The sequence below is a fragment of the Bactrocera oleae genome, chromosome 2 (assembly GCF_042242935.1).
Source record: "Bactrocera oleae isolate idBacOlea1 chromosome 2, idBacOlea1, whole genome shotgun sequence".
NCBI classification, from domain to species: domain Eukaryota; kingdom Metazoa; phylum Arthropoda; class Insecta; order Diptera; family Tephritidae; genus Bactrocera; species Bactrocera oleae.
The window spans coordinates 30,662,301-30,684,079 of NC_091536.1; the positions used below are offsets into that span (position 1 = coordinate 30,662,301).

The following is a 21,779-nucleotide window of genomic DNA, read 5'->3' on the forward strand; positions in this document are numbered from 1 at the left end:
CTCCCAGAGCGCAGATTGTCAGCTAACATCAGCAACGTTCAACGATGGAATCAGGTCACAAGCATTAAACAGATGTTTTGGAACAGGTGGTCAAATGAATACATAAACGAACTTCAAGTACGATCAAAGTGGTTTACGGAGCGACCAAACATCAACAACAACTCAATAGTTATCATCCATGAAGACAACTTACCACCACAAAAATGGCATATTGGAAGAGTTATAAAATGTATTCCAGGAAAGGACTCTAAAGTGCGTGTGGTGGACATTCGAACAACGAAGGGAATCATTTGGCGACCAATTCACAAGCTAGCCCTTCTACCTGTTTGAAATGCCTTTCTACGGGGCCGGGATGTTGGGTCACCGATTAAGAACCAATGCATTATACGGTCATATGTTCTATATATTTTTGCTATTTCTTGCTCTCTACTTATTTGCCTAATATTCAAGGGCAAGCATTCGAAGTCAGTCACCTCAATGCAGTTAATAATTGTATTTGCATTGTGTACATACTTACATATTTATTGCTTGCTTGCGCTTGCTTTGTACACTTATGCTACCGCTATGTTTTCGTCCACGCAATTATATGAATATTTGTTTGTGCACATAATAGTTTTGTTCACCTAACGGTTGTTTGTATCACCTAAAACTAATCGAGTTAGATATAGGGTTATATATATATAAATGATCAGGATGAAGAGACGAGTTGAAATCCGGGTGACTGTCTGTCCGTCCGTCCGTCCGTCCGTCCGTCCGTGCAAGCTCTAACTTGAGTAAAAATTTAGATATCTTTATGAAACTTGGTAGACATGTTTCTTGGTACCGTGAGACGGTTGGTATTGCAGATGGGCGTAATCGGACCACTGCCACGCCCACAAAACGCCATTAATCAAAAACAAATAACTTGCCATAACTAAGCTCCGCAATAAGATACAAGACTGTTATTTGGCACACAGGATCACATTAGGGAGGGGCATCTGCAGTTAAAACTTTTTTTTTTTAAAGTGGGCGTGGTCCCGCCTCTAATAGGTTTAATGTGCATATCTCCTAAACCGCTAATGCTATAATAACAAAATTCACTAGAAGCAAATGTTTTTAGCACTTCTATTGACGGTGTGAAAATAGTTGAAATCGGGTGGCAACTCCGTCCACTCCCCATATAACGGTACTGTTAAAAACTACTAAAAGCGCGATAAATCAAGCACTAAACATGCCAGAGACATTAAATTTTATCTCTGAGATGGTATAAATTCGCTTTATAGAAACCGCGTTCAAAATTAGTCAGTGGGCGTGGCACAGCCCACTTTTAGGTGAAAACCCATATCTTGAGATCTGCTTAACCGATTTCAACCAAATTCGGTGCATAACGTTCTTTTCATGTTTCTATGTCATAGTGCGAAAATGGGTGAAATCGGACTACAACCACGCTTACTTCCCATGTAACACCATTTTCAATCAAAATCAGGTAACAATGATTATATCGGGGTAAAACTTTGCGTGAATAATGCAATTAAAGTATGTCACCTTGCGGCCAAAAATTGTCTAAATCGAACCAAAACTGTTCAAACCCCTAAGTACTAACTATGTGGACCCCAGTGCCTATAGTTAACCTTCTACCGAAAATATCAGTCAATCCATAAAGAAATCTCAAACGAGTATACCATTTGACTTTGCGAGAGTATAAAATGTTCGGTTACATCCGAACTTAGGCCTTCCTTACTTGTTTATATTTCTCTTTTGTTATTAACTACATTATATACGAAGGAGCAATAGAGTAAAGTATGTACTTGGATTATTCTCTATTTATGAACTGTTTTTATATAACTTACATATTTATGTATATATGCACTAATAGAAAACGAAACTATGTACTTAGCGGAAATTATGTATTGAACGGTATTGCAATATTGCTTAGAATATTATTTAAAGAGAAGAATTTTGTAAATAAAGTTAGCCTAATAACTGGCCACACATAGCATCATTACTCGGCCCTTTGTATTTTATCGCTGTTACAACTTCGCTTAAATATTTCGATATTTTCGCGGCTACAAAAAAAGCTTTGTAGTCCTACAAACAGTTTTCCTCGGTCTTCGATGGAGACAATTGCTGTGGCTATTAGTACCCTATTTTGAATTTCACTGTGTAGCACTTGAGATTTTAGTGCGTTTGAGCAACATGATGTCTTTTGGCAATTTAAGTTTATACGCTCTTGTGCATAAGTTCGCATGTTTATACTGTTCGGATGTGAACGATTGTGTTTTGAAAAAGATTATGTTTAAATTGTTGTCCAACTAGCTTTAGGTCGGGTTGAATGTTTTCCGTTATGACAATTTTGTCTACGATTTTTGCGATTTCATATTGGGTAGTTGGAGAATCTTTAATTTTTTTCCATGTGGGGATTTTTTTCTTGATAAGAGCGATTGCTCCCACAACATAACGATTTCTGGTAATGCTGCGGTACAGAATAGGACTCCAATTGGCCGTGGAAATTGTTTGAGTCGATAGAAGAGACAAACAACTGGAAGAAGTCGATTGAAATTTGATAAATTCTTCAAAATTTTTTTGTGATTGTTGTTATAATGTGATACGTTTTTAGATAAGGGCTTTCGGATCGCCTACGCTCGTTACATTACATGAAAATTACTTTGTTGTTTAGTTGGTGGACTTGTAAGGTTGAATTTTTTCTGTCATTTCCGTGCATATTGAAAATTCGGCCTTTTCGCGTAGTTTACTGTATTCGTCCTTATGCTAGGATCGATATCCATTGCCTCCGGTTTTGGTTGTGATTTCGGTGGTGTTAGTCGAGGGGGTTGGTTATAATACGGGCTCTGTTGCCGTGTTTGCTGAGGAGGGTTATAAAATGTTGGGTTATGTGTTTGTGGGTATTACTGTGGTCTCATAAAAGGTTTGGTCTTTGTAGGTATTGTTGTGGTATTGAGAACGATTGATTGGGTCTATATAATTAATATGCCAACTAAGGGTGAAATTGATGCGGTTTTGTATAATTCTTTGGTGGTAGTGCTAGTTTATAGTTACAGTCGTTAAATCCAATTTGATGGTTGCTTCTGAATATTTGATTCTCTAATTTCAGACATAAATGATGTGCTTCTGGAAGGTCTCTTTATTTTTTCATATCCAACAGCTGTGGAAGATTACCATTGAGTCCTCCCACGTTCCTTTAGTGTGCTCGTAGATTTGTAGTATGCTTTCGACACTCTTTTTCCACAAACTAGACTCAGATGGTTTGCCTGAGAGTTCTCTTAGTTATCTTACTACGTTCGGGATTTTGTATATTCCTGATAAATTATTTCTGTGTCTTTCGTCAATAGTTTGGTATACTACCGGTATTTGTTTTACGTCAGTCATAATAATATTCTGTATTATGTCGCGTCCTTCTGAATTTAGCATTTGAGTGACCATATTTCATATTATATTTGTTTGTAAAGTAGGTGCGGAATATGTTTTTATTAATCTATGGAAGGTCCCTTTCACTGCAAAGTCGCAAAGGTTTTTTATTTTTATAAGAGCCGAAGGGTCCCCCGTTAGGTGGTGAATCTCAACCCTCGTTATTATTTTAAGTTTTTGGCTATACAAGCCCTTTTTTATTTTGCTTTGTGGTTTATATTTTTCTGGAGGGTCCCTTTGTTGTTGAATCGCAGAGAATTTTGAAAGATAAAGCTCATTTCAATACAATATATTAAATATAACTTACACTAGTCGAGTATCCATTCCGCGGCGTGATATTCTTAGTAGAGTTATCCTTTTGCAGGCGTACTCAGGCTCGTCCTTGAGAAATTGGCACGCTGTCTGTCCAGTGTGGAGCACCAGAGGTGTGGAAATCGATTTCACTTTATGATCGCACACTATTATTTCATGTTTTCCATATTTTTTTTTTTTTTTTGTTTTTTTACCAGCGCGTGGGAATCAGTTTCGTTTTACGATCGTTCAGTATTAGTGATCACACAGTTATTTAATTTTTTACGAATCAGTTTCGCTTTAAGATCGCATACTGTTATTCAGTATTAGTGATGATTAGAAAAATTGAAAACGCGCAGCCAATTTCACACGTGTGCTTTTAAGACTAGTTAAAAAATAATTTTTCATCAAGACAATGCACCTGTTCACAAAGGTGTTTTAACAATGACAAAATTACACAAATTAAAGTACGTATTGCCTGGCATCCATCGTATTTACCAGATTTGGCTCAAAGCGACTACTACTACTCTTCAGAATCCTAAAACAATTCCTTCGTGGAAAGCGTTTTTCGTCGAATGAAGAAGCTATCACAGCCGTAGACGGGTATTTTGCAGAGCTCCCGGAAGTCATTACAGGGATGAATTATTGGTATAAGTGTATTAAAGTTAGGGGAGATTATATTGGATATAAAAATATATTTCGTGCCAAAAACAAAATTTTTTTAATTCGAGCTCAGAAACTTTTCAGCCAACCTGTATGTTCTTTTTTATAATGACTAACGTTAGAATTATTTTCACTTAATGTTAATTTAAGAAGAGTAATCACTACTGCAATCACGCACTGAAAATACATTTTTGTTTACTTTATTTTTTTGTTGTTATTAAAATAAAATTTTTATAATTATTCAATAATTTAAATTTACAAAATTTTATTGTAATTTACTTGAATTTTGTGTATAATTTAATTCGAAAAAATTGATTTTTATATAAATATTAAATAGAATTAATATTTCGCTCGGGCGCCAATTGAATAAACCTCAAGGGATATAAGCACATATTTCGCATTAAAAATTGCCATCGTTATAATTTAGTAAGTTTTGTTGCAGTTGCAATAGTATGAGCCTGTTCCAGACGGTTTCATAATTTCAACATGCTTTCCATCGATCGTTCCAATGCAATTGGGGAAGTTCCACAGGGTATAGAAATTGTTAGCGATGAATTGTCACTCATTTTCAGTTTTTGGAATCTGAAATAAGAATAAAAGTAATTTTAGTTTTCCCCCTATTTTCAGACTCATTTGCAAAGCAGTAAAAACCGAAAGTTTGGCAACAATGCAAGGTTTCTTGAAAAAGCCATACAACACCTTGAACAAGCAAAATAATCAAAAACTATGCGTGATGAAGCTGACGTATTTGGTGAATCATAGACAATTTTATTAAGGAAATTACAGTGAAGCAAAAAAAAAACTTGTACAGAGAGATATTTTGACTTTGAAGGGACTTTTCTCTTAAACTATTTCGGCTTATATATGATAATATTATGTATTTTTATAAAAATTTTAACAATAAATCAGTTTTGATGTTCACGATTGCAAAAACTTAAAATATCTCATTTTTGAGCTGCCAAAAAAAATAAAAACTTGTACGTTGACAGCACTTAAAAGGCAGTTATCAAGAAGGTACCGTTATTTTAAGTGGTATTAATTGCGTATGGTCAAAATATATTATTTGGTAAGCGAACTTCTTTTTTGTGCGGTTGTAGTTAAAAAAAAAAAGGTGAATAAACAAACATCTCAAGACTTACAGGTTCTGGTAGACAAATATTGATAAGACAACAAAAGTACTCGCGGAATGAGCAATATTTTCGAAAAGATTGGTGGAGTTGGAAGACTTGATGGTGGTGGAACGCCGAAAAGAATTTGTACCAAGTACAGTTGCTTGAAGCATTAAGCAACAACCTAAAATATCCGATGTCGCTAACGCTAAGGTGTTGGAGAAAGTTGGCATTGCAAAAAAATACTTCATGATTTCACCCGATTTTACCCGAGCATATATACCCCGAAAAACCACAATTATCGCAGAGAAACTGCGAAACGTTTGCTATATTTCAAAGAGTATAACATGTGCACCGTGATAAAGAATTTTGTGATTCTATAATTTTTAACGATGACTCCAAATTTAATTTATGGGGTTTCATAGTCGTCGATGTTTATGGCGTGAGGAACTAAAAGATATAAAATTAAATAATACTCAGCATGGAGAAGTCTGCATTGTATGGTGTGTGGTGCAATGGAAGCAAAAGGGATGCAGTGGAAGCAAATGGCATCGGTAACCATGTTTTCATCGAGAGAAATATGTGAAGAAAGGACTGCTAGGCAATATTTAAAAATAATTTGGCTCCATCAGCAGCGTTACTCATTTTAAACAGTGGCTAGTGCTTTATTCAGGCTAACGATCCAAAGCACTCTGCTTGAGTGGTTAAGGAATGGTTCTTGTACATCGTGAAAAAAGTGCTGTCTCATCCTCCACAGAATTGGAGATCCTGAAGACTTTAAATCTTCAAAACTTTCGCCTGATGATAAAAATCTCATTGCAGCCGAAAGGCGTTAATGTGGCGTAATCGCGTTTCTCATGCAGGTGTTTTTTTTGTTTTATTAAAGGCTCCACCATCAACAGGAGTTCTTTATAATTTTCGTTACTCATGCGTACAAAATTTTTAAATTTTTGCCTTGAGCTTGCTTGCAAATGCTAGCTATTTAGATGATAGCTTGGTTGCGGTAGGACTATAACTTCTGCTTTTATTCGCCTATTCGTTTGCATTTTGACTACTCTTCTGCCTATTCCCGTTGGCTAAATGACCACTCAATCCCCCCTCACCGTAAGATACTGTCACACTACACCAATTCACATCCACATCACCACACCTACTTACCATACATTCCACACCTACATACCATACATTCCACATCACTACACCATGCACCATAAGTCGCACACAAATACAACTTAACACCGATCACACCACCATGAAGACATCAGCAGATATATTATATAAGGGACTAAAATAAGGATCCCGCCCGCTTTTTAACATTTCGACTCGTTAGCGATTAGATCTTCGAGCATCCGCCTAAATCGACTCCTTTTTTTCAATAATTTTGTCAACGGGGTTAGTGGAGTTAGAATTAACTTATTAATTAATTAACAAGAAAGGAAGGGCTTAGTTCGGATGTAACCGAACATTTTATACTCTCGCAAAGTTAAATTATATTCGTTTGAGACTTCTTTATATATTTTAATAATTAGAAGTTGGAACTGTTGCCTTAGTTATTTACTTTTCACTCACAGTGAAAATAATTAGAGCAATTTGTAAACTAAATTTACTCAAATTATGAGAAATCGTTATTGTGCTTTTTGTATACGCTTATAATTGATTTTATATAGAATGCATTACAACTGTATTGAGAAATATGAAAAGAAATCGTTTTTGAACAATGAATAACATTTTTTATTTATTATATCGATATTATTATACATGTTTAGCTTAAAAATAATAAACATTAACAACTTTAAAAATGATATAATATTATTATATTAATTTGTATATAATATTTACAATATTAAACATAAATTTTTGTAGAGATTCTTATACATATATCCAAATTATATTTCTTTTTTCCTTATGCTATTAAATTCCTATCATATATTTATACAATAATGTCATATATAATAACAAATTATATATATAATTTAAATTTTCTTAATTAGATTATTTACATATTTTTCTTTAAATTGTCTTAAAAACTACTGTCAAAATTCCTATACCGTTCCAATTCGATTATATTTAGAAAAAAAAAATGAAGAACTATTGCACTAAGTCTGAAAACTTTAGTTCGAAATAGAGACAAAAATACTGTCATGATAGCTGTGTACTGTCTCAAAAGCAATTGCATTTACACGGGAAGGATCCATGTTTGAAAATGCCCAATCAATTTGTGTACCGGCAGGTGTAGTTGAATATTCTGCACCAAGCAGGGAACTAAAGTTTTTTTCTTGGAGCAGATTTCTTATTGCAGTCTCTGTAGACATTAAACAAATGTTAAAATCTCCAACAATTAGCAAATTTTGATTGCCTAACTCAGAAGTAAGGACTTCCTGAAGTTCTACAATTAATTGTCTGACAGAGAGAGCTGAATTACTATATAGAACCAGAATATTAATATTGAAACATTTAAACAAAACCGCTTCTAAAACTTTGCGGCCTGAATAAATTTTTTTTACAGCCTTTGATTCTATAGAGCAAGCAATACTATGCTTTGCATATATTATAATGCCCCGTTTATTTCTGTTGGTTGTTTCCGTGCTATCTATTCTCAGCTCGTTAATTGGAGTAAATAAAATATCTGAAGCATCAAACAGTCGCTTTTTATATCACTAATGTGAGCGTGAAGACTCTGAACATTATGTAATAAAATTTGATGTCCTGATGTTCGGGAAATCATAAAATTGAAACTTGTTATCAAAGCTTTATTTGTGTTCAATTCCCTCAGTTCCCCTAAATACGGGATCCGATTCAGAAAATTTGTTAGGAGGAATAAAATTTCCTATGATGAATAGAGTTTCTGCAGAAGTAGCTCGACTACAAGCGACATATATTGAAGCTCTAGGCATTCTGGGTCGAGTATGAACTACAACTTTATTATATGTGGCACCCTGACTTTTATGAATAGTTATTCCCTCAGCCGGAACAACTGGAAACTGATTTCTTTCAATTGAAATTTGTTCATTTCTTTTATATTGAAAAGATTTTAGAACTTTTTCAATTGGTGTCCAAGAACTTTCTAGAGGATGAGGCTATCAAACCAACAGAAGGTTCCAAAAATTTAATCCACAGAATTGTTGGAAAAGTACAATGGAAATCAATTTGCATAAGTTGTCCAGCTGCCCCATTAACCAAGCCATCACACGTGTTTATGTTCACTGTAAACATATATTTGGCGGAGGTTTTTAGTGTCAATTCATAGTGCAGTCCCTGCATTTCAGAAGTTTTGAAAAGTTTAACTCTTTCCAAAATATTATCATTTTCATGTATACCAATTCCTTTAACTGAGTCTTTTGCAGTTGAAAGGAAAGCTTCTGTTGGGATTCGACTGAGCTTAAGGGCATTGAAATTATTTGTCTCTTCATTGGACCAAAATAAATGTATGGCATCATCGGGAACTTCTTCGAAATTAACTACTCGAGTTTCAATGAGTGATATGTCCTCATTTGTCATAGTACCAGATGCCATATGATTTAATGCAATTGCAAAGGCCTGATCCTCCCGTTTTCTCATTATCTCTGTTAATTCAAAGTATTTAAATAACTCCCACAAAGGGGAACCAACTTGGAAAAATGAGTTAAAATTCCCGCCCCGAAGAACTCAGACACACCACACACAAGACAACACTGGCACACACACCACACCTGGAAACAGCAAAACACCCGCACACCACACAAGACAACACTAGCACACACACCACACACAACTCATCATACAGCCGCACACACACACACCGACTAGGATCTCTACACAACACACCGAACAAAACATCTGTCCTCGAAGCGGACAGGTCTCTTCTCTCAGCGATTGTCGAACACCAAACTTGCCTTTGGCGCGTAACCGCATTTTCTTGGCTCATTTTTTTTATAAATAGTTTTTATATATTTTTCTTACCGCTTCACTGGTATGCGACCAGGGAGTGATTGCGTTAACATTATCCCTTTGTAATTACGCATCATAAATAAACGAATTTTGTGAACATTTTTAAACGGAAAACTATACAATTCGAATTTCATTTGCATACGCGGAAATAATAAAGTGGCAAGTAAGTGGTGGGCTTAACATTGGTCCTTCGAGCCATTCCGAATGGCACTATAGTGAAAAAAAAAAAAAATTTTTTAGTAAAAATAAGGGTGGAAAACCTTAAAAAATTGGAGGTGACAAACAACTAAAATAAAAAATAAAATATATATATGAAAAGTGCTTAAAAGTGATTTACATATTTATATATAAACGGAGAAGCCAACAACAAAGTGTATTGCAAAAAAAAAAACAAGGCAGAAGAAAAACAAAAGTGCAGTGACCACAAGCACAAAAAAAAAATTATATATATATACATATGCTTTGGTGCAAATACAAAAAAAAGTGCAGTGACAACAAGAACAAAAAAAATAAAATTTATATATATATACATATGCTTTTGGTGCATAATATAATATAACAGTGCAGTGACAAAAAAAAAAACAAAAAAAAAGGGCGCGGAAAAACAAAACACAAAATTAAACTGAAAACGGGCGCGAATTAAAACCCATATATATGTATATATATTTACATATTAACATATAAAACGGGCGCGAAATTAATACAACGAAAACCAATCAAAAACCTCAAGGAACATCCCAGGGAAGGATTGGATACATCAGCAGGCATCCACATACAAAATACAGGCTATAGTCCCCAAAATCCCTTGACAGATATTCAAGTGAGTTGTATCGATTCCATTTTGTACCTCATTACTGCAGGGTATATGTATATTTATTACGGTTGCCAAACTGTTGTATTTACGGTATTTCGGGTTTCACCGAAAAATTCAATACATATAATATACATATATATATATATATAATATTTATATATATATATATATATTTATATACATATTTTTATTCCCTAGGAAAGCTTACCTTCGTGTATTTAACACAAAGTATACCAAATCCCAAACACAATATATGATATATACATATATATGAAATTCAAGTACTCTACTTGCAAAAATATCCGGCAATACCCCTTATGCTTGATCAAGTAATAAGCAGGATTGCCTAAAACAAGTAAGCAAAGGCAAATAAAAAAATAAATAAAAATAAAAATAAAAAAAAACACATATACATATACCCACATAGCAACATATACAATATACGTGTCTATCTAACTCTCATACATACGTACATATTTACTTTATATACCGAGAGTGCACATTTACGAATCGTAGTGCACATACGATTACTTTGTTTCTAATTACGTTTATGCGCTCTTTCTTAACTCAGAAACAACGTCCGCTCGTTTACACACATACTTATACAAGTACGGGACATACTATTATACCCTACTAGGGTACCACTAAAAGTTAAAGAACTTAAAAAAGCGTATTCGAAAAAAAAAAAAAACATTTTAAACGGTTCGGTAAAGAAAACGAATTCTTAACAAAAAAAAAAAACCTTGGCAACCAAAAACAAGTAGGATTGCATACATATGTATAAAGTACATTGATCTCTTATACGAGCTCTCGTTGACACATACTAATTCGCTGATAGGTATACCCTATAACGCATACGAACACAAAAAAGATATAACAAACTAGATATTGCAATTTTTGAATAATTATTAAAATAAACAATACAATCGAGAAAATAAATAAAAACAAACCGATTTACTAATTCTCTTATTTATATTAAAAGAGTTTACGCGTTACAATTACGAATTTCGCTTAAATTTAATCAGTTTACACTGAGATAAATCATTTCATTAATTGGACTTTTTTAAATGAACGCAGATTCTAAAGATTCTAAATCTACACAACTACTAAAAGTACCAAAAATGATTTCGGATGAAACAAGTCCATGTACACCTGCAGAAGCTACACGCTCAAAGCAAGGTGCTACAAAACAAAAAAGGGGGAAAGACATTACATATAGTAAATTCATTGCTGAGAGTGACAGTTTAATAAGATACTGCACTCGATTTTCATCTTCTCCGATTCAAGATAATTTTGAACCGGCATTAGAAATCAAAAAGGAAAATCTCGACAATTTTTGGATACGTCTCCAAGCTTCATATGACGCCATAGTAGAATCTGATGACTCAGATTTACCCGAAAATTTTAAGTCCTCGGCTTACGCCAAATATGAAAACTGCTTAGACCAGTTCGAAGAAACTAAAGCAATGATTTCCGATCAGCTAAAGCTAATAAAAGCAATTGCACCTACTCCACATGAGCGAGTAGAGCTGCCACAAGTACAAAGTCAAGAGGCAAGTTCAGGCATCCATCTCAAGGTGCCCGCATGTGACACAGAAATATTTCATGGTGGTTATGAACAATGACCGTCCTTCCGAGACATGTTTACTGCCGTTTACATAAACCATCCAAAATTAACAAATGCACAAAAAGTGTATCACCTCCGATACAAAACAAAAGGTCAAGCAGGCGTAATAGTAAAACAGTTCGCACTAAATAACGATAATTTCAATTTGGCTTGGGAAGCTCTTAAATCTAGATATGAAAATGAGAGAATATTGGTCGATAAGCAAGTAACGATACTAATGAACCTGCCTAAGATTCAAAAGGGAACAAGTGAAGAGTTTATAAAACTGCAATCCACTGTTTCTAATTGCTTGTCGGTTCTATCGACACAAAATATTCCCACAGATAGCTGGGACCCAATACTGGTAAATATATGCACCGCCGCTTTACCAGAAAATCGTTACTTTTGTGGGAGCAATCGCTCTCATCACGAAGAAAATGCCCCACGTGGCAACAAATGAATGATTTCCTAACTACCCAATATGAAATCGCAGAAAGGGTAGATAAAAAATGGTCAGAACGAAACCCGTTCAACATGACCTAAATAGAAGCTTCCACAGACCCCAAGCCAGTAGCAACAACAATTTAAATAGAAGCTTCTTCAAAAATCAAACGATTACATCCGAACAGTACAAACAAACGTCATGCGAACTATGTGCAGGAGGGCATAAGCTCAAATCTTGCGAGAGATTCAAAAAATTTAATATTATCGACCGAAACAATTTTGTAAAAACAAAACGACTTTGTACAAACTTCTTGTCACATGCGCATACACTTAAAGAGTGCGAAAGCAAGTTCAATTGCGTTTATTGTCATAAACGACATCATTCTATGCTTCATTATCACAATTTTTCTAGATCACCCCCAAACAGCGCAACTATGAAAAAAACCACGGGTTTAGTTGCAAGAGCAAATCCCGAAGTGTGAAATCCCGAAAATTGCCAAGAAGCACCATGCTGCTCAAAGGCATTAAAAACTCAAACGCTACACAGCGAAATTCAAAGTAGAGTACTACTACCCACAGCAGTCGTCTCCATCGAACACCGAGGAGAGCTGTTTAAACTTAGAGCCTTAATAGACCAAGGATCACAACGATCATTCATAGCGTCTAGGGCTCAAAATAGGCTACAACTGCCAACAAAACAAGCCAATTTTGAAATCACGGGAATGGTCGGAAGAGTAGTCCAAAACTCAAACAAAATCTGCCCCATTACCCTAATTTCCCCCTAAGCGGATAAGCACATACAAGCAGAAGCTATAGTCTTACCGCAACTTACAAATATGCTTCCAAGCTATCACATAAATAACAAGCATTGGCAAAAGGTTTCACACCTAAAGCTAGCAGATCCCAACTGCAACACTCCTGCTCAAATAGATCTTCTATTAGGCAGCGATCTCATAACACAGATAATACTCGAGGGTATTGAGAAAATTTTAAATACACTATTGGCACAAAATACAATTTTTGGTTGGATTCTAAGTGGACTAGTTACGGAACGACCAATTTCCCAACACCATCGCCTTAGGTCACTCTCGCACCTCTGCAATACAGCAGTTTCAAAGTATGGAAAAAACCTACTTAAAAAAGGCGAACTCAAACCAGTATATGATGGTGTGTTGGAAGAATATCTCCATTTAGACCACATGGAGGAAGAAAGTCCATGCGAAAAAATCATCAACGGCAAATACCACTCATTTTACTTGCCGCATCATGCAGTGGTAAAGCCAGACAAAAAAACAACTAAAGTAAGAGTTGTCTTCAATGCATCAAAATCCACCAGCTCGGGGAATTCCCTAAATGATATTCTATTTACGGACCCACGCTCCAACCAGATTTAATGCTCCTCATATTAAATTGGCGTATATTCAAATACGTATTTAACGGTGTAAAAAGCACTATAACAAGTGGTAAAAGCCCTCAAAACCGCAGGGTTTCCGTTAAAAAAGATAACGGCGAACCACCCTAATATTTAAAAAAATATACCACATGAACATTTGTTAGATACTAATTTCCTTAAATTCGAAAAGGAAAGTACAACAAAAACTCTGGGGATCCAATGAAATGCGATATCTGACCAGTTTTCATACACTACAGAGTCAATATCGGCATTATCCGCCATAACAAAACGCCAAATTTTATCCTCTGTGGCAAAACTTTTCGACCCCGCAGGATGGCTTTCTATGATACAAGCCAAAATCCTAATACAAGAATTATGGCTAGATGAAACCGACTGGGACGAACAAGTAAAACCACTTCGTTTAGAAAAGTGGTCCCAGTTTGCGAGCAATCTAAACGATATCTCACAGATACAAATCCCACGATGGGTATATTATGCCCCAGATCACAAAGTCGAAATACACGGCTTCTGTGACGCTTCTGAAAAGGCATATTGCGCAACTATATATGTTCGCACACAAAATGACACTGCGGCCACATGCCACTTACTAGTAGCAAAAGCAAAAGTGGCTCCTTTAAAAACAATAAGTCTGCCACGACTTGAATTATGTGGAGCGCTACTACTAGCCAAACTCGTGTCCATCGTACAAACGCATTTAAACATGGTACAATATAAATTATATCTATGGTCCGATTCCGAAATTGTACTAGCCTGGTTAGAAAAACCACCACATGCATGGAAGACGTATATTTCCAATCGAACGTTTTAAATACTTGACCTAGTAGGATCAGCCACTTGGCGACCTGTAGCCAGTGCTGACAATCCTGCTGATCTAGGTACGAGAGGATGCAAACCCCTGCATCATGCCAAAATCGACTCTTTTCACACAACAGTGGATGATACTGACGTCCTCGAACGATTTTCATCGTATCCCCGAGCACTCAGGGTAATCGCTTACATGCTCAAGTTTATAGAGCAACTCAAAATTAAACTTAAGGGAGTAACTTTATTACACTCCCAATGCGATACACTGACGCACCTAGACTTACAAAAAGCAAAGGTCGCTCTTATCGCATCTACGCAAGCGCGCTACTTCAGCCGCGATATATCACTTTTGAGAGAATCAAAACCTATTGACAAGAGAAGTCCCCTCTTAGTTCTAAACCCATTCCTCGACACGAAAGGTCTTCTTCGTGTGAATGGTCGGCTTGCCAATTCAAGCCTGACGTATAACGAACGTCATCCCATAGTTATCCCAGAGAAATCGCAACTTGCCACCTTATACCTTAACTATGTCCATGTGCTATTGCTACACGCGGAACATCGCCTCATGCAACAAATCGTCTGTCAAGAGTTTTATATTCCAAGACTCAAGCCCAAAATAAAGAAATGCATTTTCATGTGCAAGATCTGCACTATGCATAAGCAGAAGATGCGAACGCAGATTATGGCAGCACTACCACCGGAACGCTGTAACTTCGCTGTGCCTTTCACCGTTACCGGTGTCGACTTTGCTGGGCCTTTTTAGATAAAGGCATCCATGTTAAGGTCTCCCACCCTCATGAAAGGCTATGTGGCTGTCTTTGTCTGTTTCACGGCAAAAGCAGTGCACCTCGAGCTATGTACGAATCTGACAAAGGAGGCGTTTCTCGCGGCATTTGCTCGCTTCGTCGGACGACGCGGTTTTCCGTCAAAACTCATGAGCGACAATGACAAGACATTTATAGGAGCTCAAAGAGCCACAGAAAAACAGTTCGTGAATTTTGTCAAACAAGTCTCACCTGAAATTGTACAAAAGTACGCTCCCCAAGGTATTAACTGGCAGTTTATCCCTCCAAGCGCTCCTCATATGGGTGGTTTATGGGAATCAGCTGTAAAAAGCTTCAAATCCCACTTTAAGAAAGTAGCTGGAAACTGCAAATTTAATTATGAAGAATTTACAACATTATTAATTCGCATTGAAGCCGTTCTCAATTCACGGCCACTAACGACACTCTCGCAAGATCCCTCAGATCTCACAGCCCTTACTCCAGGGCACTTTCTAAAAGGAGCACCCCTTCTGGCCGTACCTGAGCCAGGCGTGGAGTCGCTATCCTTACAAAATAGATGGGAAAGAATTAAAATTCTCCATCATGATTTTAGCCGCCGATGGAAGGAGGAGTATATAAAGGACTTTTATAAAAGGTACCGCTGGAAAACTCCCGAAAAGGCGCCAAAGCTTGGAGATTTTGTCTTAATTAATGACGATTGTCTTCCCCCTACAGAATGGCGACTTGGTTGCATAGAGAAGCTACATCATGGTTCCGACGGTCATATACGAGTAGTTGACCTACGTACTCGAAACGGAACGCTAACCAGACCGCTCGTTAAACTATGCTTCCTGCCAATCTCAAATAATAGCGAAAACGCATGTAGTAAACCATCCGTTCAATAATACCTACAAGAAAAAAATCGAAATATCCGTCTAAATAACCGAAAACAGAAATAAAAAACCGCAAATATAATATGAAAAATTATAATCATATATACTAATAAAATAATGGGTAGACTAATACGATCACCAAACCAAATAAAGTTGGTCATATATAGAAAGATATCCATACTCTATACCACTGAATCGGAACTAAACACGCCCTTTTCTCCATACAGGTAGATATGGATACAGAGATGCATTCCACCCCAACGCCAACAATGCGATCGGCCATCGCTGTGCCTCGCCTTGGGGTTGTTCCAACAGGGGCGCCACGTACATCAGCCGCAACCGCACCGTCAACCACCGCTTGTAGTGGTACACGAGCATCCGCTGCAGCACTGTGGGCTCTTCAAGGGCATGTCGCCGACACAACGCCAGCAGGTTGCCCAGGCGCATGGGCATTGCAACAATTGTCTGGCACATACACACACGACGCAGGAATGCGACTCCAGTGCTTTGTGCCAAATGTGTGGCAGGCAGCATCACACGTTGCTTCACCGTACTCCGAGGCGAGAGGTCAGTCGGCAGCCTGCCCCACGAATCCGCGGCGCAAACCGACCGCAGCAAACCAATCGTGTGGCACGTCGCCGAAGAACGGCACCCCGATCGGAGTCCCGTCCATGGCGTCAGCACAACGTAGTACTGACTAGGCGTAGGCCGAACTATCACCGCACGTCCGGACTCAGCAACGTTGTGGCAACGTTGCAACAGCTACAGCGACTGCTAGGCTGAACATTCGCCTAGGGGGGCCGGGATGGAAAAATGAGTTAAAATTCCCGCCCCGAAGAACTCAGACACACCACACACAAGACAACACTGGCACACACACCACACCTGGAAACAGCAAAACACCCGCACACAAGACAACACTAGCACACACACCACACACAACTCATCATACAACCGCACACACACACACCGACTAGGATCTCTACACAACACACCGAACAAAACATCTGTCCTCGAAGCGGACTGGTCTCTTCTCTCAGCGATTGTCGAACACCGAACTTGCCTTTGGCGCGTAACCGCATTTTCTTGGCTCATTTTTTTTATAAATAGTTTTTATATATTTTTCTTACCGCTTCACTGGTATGCGACCAGGGAGTGATTGCGTTAACATTATCCCTTTGTAATTACGCATCATAAATAAACGAATATTGTGAACATTTTTAAACGGAAAACTATACAATTCGAATTTCATTTGCATACGCGGAAATAATAAAGTGGCAAGTAAGTGGTGGGCTTAACACAACTAAAGTGCTGTATGCATCATTGGGATTAGGAGAGAATATCCACCTATCTCCAACAGGTGAGAGTTGCTTCAAATCACCAAACACTATGATCGGTATACCACCGAAGGGGCTGTCTCTTTTGAGAATTTGTTTTAATCTCGCATCAACAGAGCTTGACAGAGAACATACGAGCACCTACCATCGATATTTCATCAATTATGATTAATTTTAAATCGATAAGTCTGGAATACAATGAATTCACTGTGTAATTGCTAAGTGGCCTCAACTCTCTATTCAACTGATTAACAGGTAAAGAGAATATTACCCGTAGGTGCGCAAAGAAGAACTTTTAAGGAACTTGGATTGGATCCAGGTGTAGAATTGTAACGATGGTTAAGAGCTTGATATATTGCAGATATCAAACGACTCTTTCCTACACCTGCACCGCCGCCAATGAACTCATAAAATGGGAGATTTGTTTTTAGGTGGTGCATCAAATGTGTCAAATAGGTTCTTTGCTTAGTATTTAGACTTTGAACTAAAGAAAATTATTCCTCAACTGGAATTAAGGGGGCTAGTTTAATAAGTCTAATATTTCAATCAGATTCAGTGCCATTATCTGTTGAATCTTCGCCATGCAAGTCCAGCAAATTTATATTTGGGTTTATTTCTGGAAGTGCCAACACTCTGAACTCATTTTCCACGATAGGTAGTTCATTTTGAGCACCTTCGTCCAAGTCTATTTCATTATAAAGACTTTCTAGAACATTTTCAAGTTCTCTTTGCTCAAAAACATCATATTTTCTTTGATTTTCCTCAATTATAATACGATGTGTTATGCATGTCTGCTCATTATCGTTTTCAATGAGATCTTGCTGTTCATTCCGCCAAGGATAGTAAAGCATTAACATTTCGCGGAAATAATCAACTCTGGCCAAATCTGGGTTAAACCTTCTATACCGAATAATACAATTTTTGGTACGTTTTTTCACAAAACCGCTACCGTCTTTAAGAGGCATGACAACCCCGCTTTCTGGTAAATTATCGTCTTCCCTCTCTTATTCTTCATGATCACTATATTGTGCTATTCTACTAGATTTAAAATATTTATACCTAGATGCAAAATCAGCTAAACAAAGAGTTTCTAACTGATCGGATCTTTGAACATAACGGTCTAAAATACCGGCTACGAATATTTCAGTCGAACCTGAAGGAAGGTTCTGAAGTTCCGCTCTAGGTTTTACCATTCGAACTCATTATTACATTACCGTTCCTCAGGTCCAGAGGTATTTATAAATATTTCTGCATTACTTGCTTCCGAAAGATGGAGCCCAATGCAGCAATATACTGCTTCTTATGCAGATATTTCTGTGCCTGATATAAATTTGTGGCCTATATGTTTAAGTTTTTGCTTAATAGTATAATTTCCAGCATTTACCTCTGACATAGCTTCATTTAAGAGCCTAGAAATTCCCCTGTTAGACTTGTTAATATAATTAATTATATATGAACAGCAAGCATATGCATCCAGTATATATTGGATATCCATATTCGCTCTATGGAGTATAAGCGTTTATAAAACGATCCTGTAATTTTCTTTTTTAGAAATGTCTTCTGTAGTCATATTTGAATTTAAAACGTTTTGAATTTTGAAAAAGTTTTCCTTGTGTTTTTCTGAATTTTGACATTATTTTGAAGGTAACAGTATTTGCGATGAAGGCATTGGTGGATATGGTATACCAAAACGACAAAACTGTTGTCCTCTTATTTCCCTAGTACAATACCGACTGTGGTTATGCTTTTGATAACCCAAATAATTTTCTAAGTGGCTGATCGAACCATCGGTATAAATATAATTGTCAATAAAACTAATGACATCAGGGAGTGTCTGAGGATCTTGAAGGTTGATCCTGGGAGAATTATTAAGCCAATACATGCCATGTACATGCGGGGAACCTCTCTATTGAAACTCCACTCTCCAGTAGAAATTTGTAACAAAATGCTCTTCAAAAATGCCGGCGTTATCTTTAAAAAGCTTAAGAATTTGTCGATAGCGGTAGTCAAAATATCTAGCACAAGTAACCGCTGACGTCTGACCGAATAAAGCAATATCTATCTTGGGTTGTTAAACTGTTGGCTTCCTCTTCGAAATATCTTTAGAATCAACAGTTTTAGAGAGGATGTCCAAAAGCTCAACCCACTAAGATTCTGCAGCCGATAAAGTGATAAAGAAGGTTGGAAGCCCAAATTGGAGTGAGGATCTAACGCCTTTCAAAACCTTGTAACCATCATCGTGTTGAATCAAGTTTTATACAAAGTTTTCGTTTAATAGATTTTGGGCCGTAACTCGGTTGCGACCTGAAAACTTTCTAAGGCAAATGGATGTACTATTCTTAATTTGTAGCAGTTCTAATTGTTTTTAATCATAGAACAACTTTGGAATGGTACACGCACTTCTGTGAAAACGGCGAATTTCAGAACGTATTATCTTGCTATATGTTTCAGAGCATGTACGCTTCTGCCCAACGTATACCACGTAAGTATTGTTCCAAATGACAACTCTTCTAAATTATTATCTTGAATTATGTCAATTGGTCTTTGTCCTTCACCTGGCGCTATAACTAAACGGTTATAGTTTAAGTTTTCTACAGGAATATTGTCCAAAAGAGTTTCTTGACCGCCTGGATTTAGCTCTGAAGGTAAAAGACCCGTGGGAATATTATTACCTCAGGGATTATCATGAGAAGTTTGTGCCGCATGAAAAGATTGAACCAATCGGGAATCCTCTGCAGATGCAACAAACGGAACTTCTACTTGGTTATTAAATTCTGAAATCCAGTTATTCACTAAGAACTGCAAAGCTTCCATAATCTTTGCGGGGCGTATGGTATCGATCATGTAATCATGATTGTATTCCAAATGCCTTCTTAAGTGAATTTGTATAACATGAGCCTCATCAAAGGACCTTGGTAGAGATGTCACAATATTGTTAACAGAAATTGGTATATTAACAACAGCACCTTTGAGCAAACTCTGACCTTGATATCCTAACGGACGGATTGTCCTAAAAGGAAATCTAGGCATTATGAGACGTTCTTCAATTGGGGTAAAATTTTTGCATTAAAAAGAAGGCGGATGCAGCATTCGGATGACCTTGCGCAATAGTTTCGAAATTTAATTTGCGAACTTGGTGTGAAAACCATCAGCCGCCGCAGCAAATACATATTTCAGTAGGTATATTTTGGAAATAAATGTTTTTGAAATCTGTTAAATTGCCACTATTATCAGTTTCTATAACATTATTTTCTCTCGTTAATCGAATTCGTTGGGACTGCCTTTGGTTTTCAATTTGTCTATTGAGTGGGTTATCTCTACGAAGGCGAACTTGACCTTGTCTAAGACGTCTCTGATTCAAAATTTCTTCCCTCATACCCCTCCTACTAAGCTGTCGACCTTGTGTTTCTCTATCACGCTCCTCTCTCCTTATTTCAGGATTTCTTCTTGCATGTTCCCTTTGCATTTGATCACGAATGTGCTCTAAATTCCTATACTCAGGATTTCTTGCGCGAAGTTCTCTATGATCCCTAGTGTTCCTACTTTGTTTATCATAACGTACCTCAGGATTTTCTCGACGAGGTCTATGACCTCGAGTATTTCTTATTTGCTCTTCAGAGCGAATTTGGGGATCTTGCCGCCTTGTTCTATGTTGAACAGTATTTGCAACTTGCTCAACAGATCGAACCTCGGGGTCTTCACGCCGAGACCTATGACCTCGAGTATCTCTTATTTGCTCTTCAGAGCGAATTTGCGGATTTTCCCGCCTGGTTCTATGTTGATTTGTATTGATAATTTGTTCGGACAGACGTGCATCGAAATCTAATCTATGATTAGCGTGACTTACAGTATTTTGTGACTGCTCACTATCTCTATATAAAGAGTTTGCACGAAGAACTCTCATACGCCTTTTATTCTGAAGTCGACTTAGTAACATAGATTTTCTACTTAATCTAGGCATGATTAATTAATAATAAATGGATTAATATATAAAATACTTATAGATAATACGTATATAATTCAGTCCGTCCGGGTGTTAAAAGTTGGATCCTAGGTGCAGCTCTCTTTCACTGTAATTCCTTGTAAGTCCTTGCTATGACTCCTTTCCTCTTCCGTGTATAGGTACTATGGTATACTGGTGCACATATATATATGTGTTTGCTCGCCACTGTATATAATACGGTTTTGTTCATCACTGTATATAATAATACTTTAAACACTATATAACTAATACACTAAAATTAGTTTGAATAAAGCACTTTGCTTGTAAAGACATCTAGTGAAACTGAAACTACAAACACAGTGTAC

General features: G+C 37.0%; 1 protein-coding gene across 3 annotated transcripts in view; it reads left to right on the plus strand.

The window, feature by feature from the left end:
• Kaz (E3 ubiquitin-protein transferase Katazuke) overlaps positions 1–21,779 on the plus strand; it is a 249,580-nt gene that overhangs the window by 160,252 nt on the left and 67,549 nt on the right. The window contains exon 6 of one of the 3 annotated variants that reach the window (XM_070112927.1): positions 4,987–5,149. The exons of the other annotated variants lie outside the window; for them this stretch is intronic. Within the exon in view, the coding sequence (XP_069969028.1) occupies positions 4,987–5,134 (148 nt within the window). The 3' untranslated portion in view covers positions 5,135–5,149. Of the gene's footprint in view, positions 1–4,986; positions 5,150–21,779 lie in introns of those variants that run through there. 3 annotated transcript variants of the gene reach the window in all.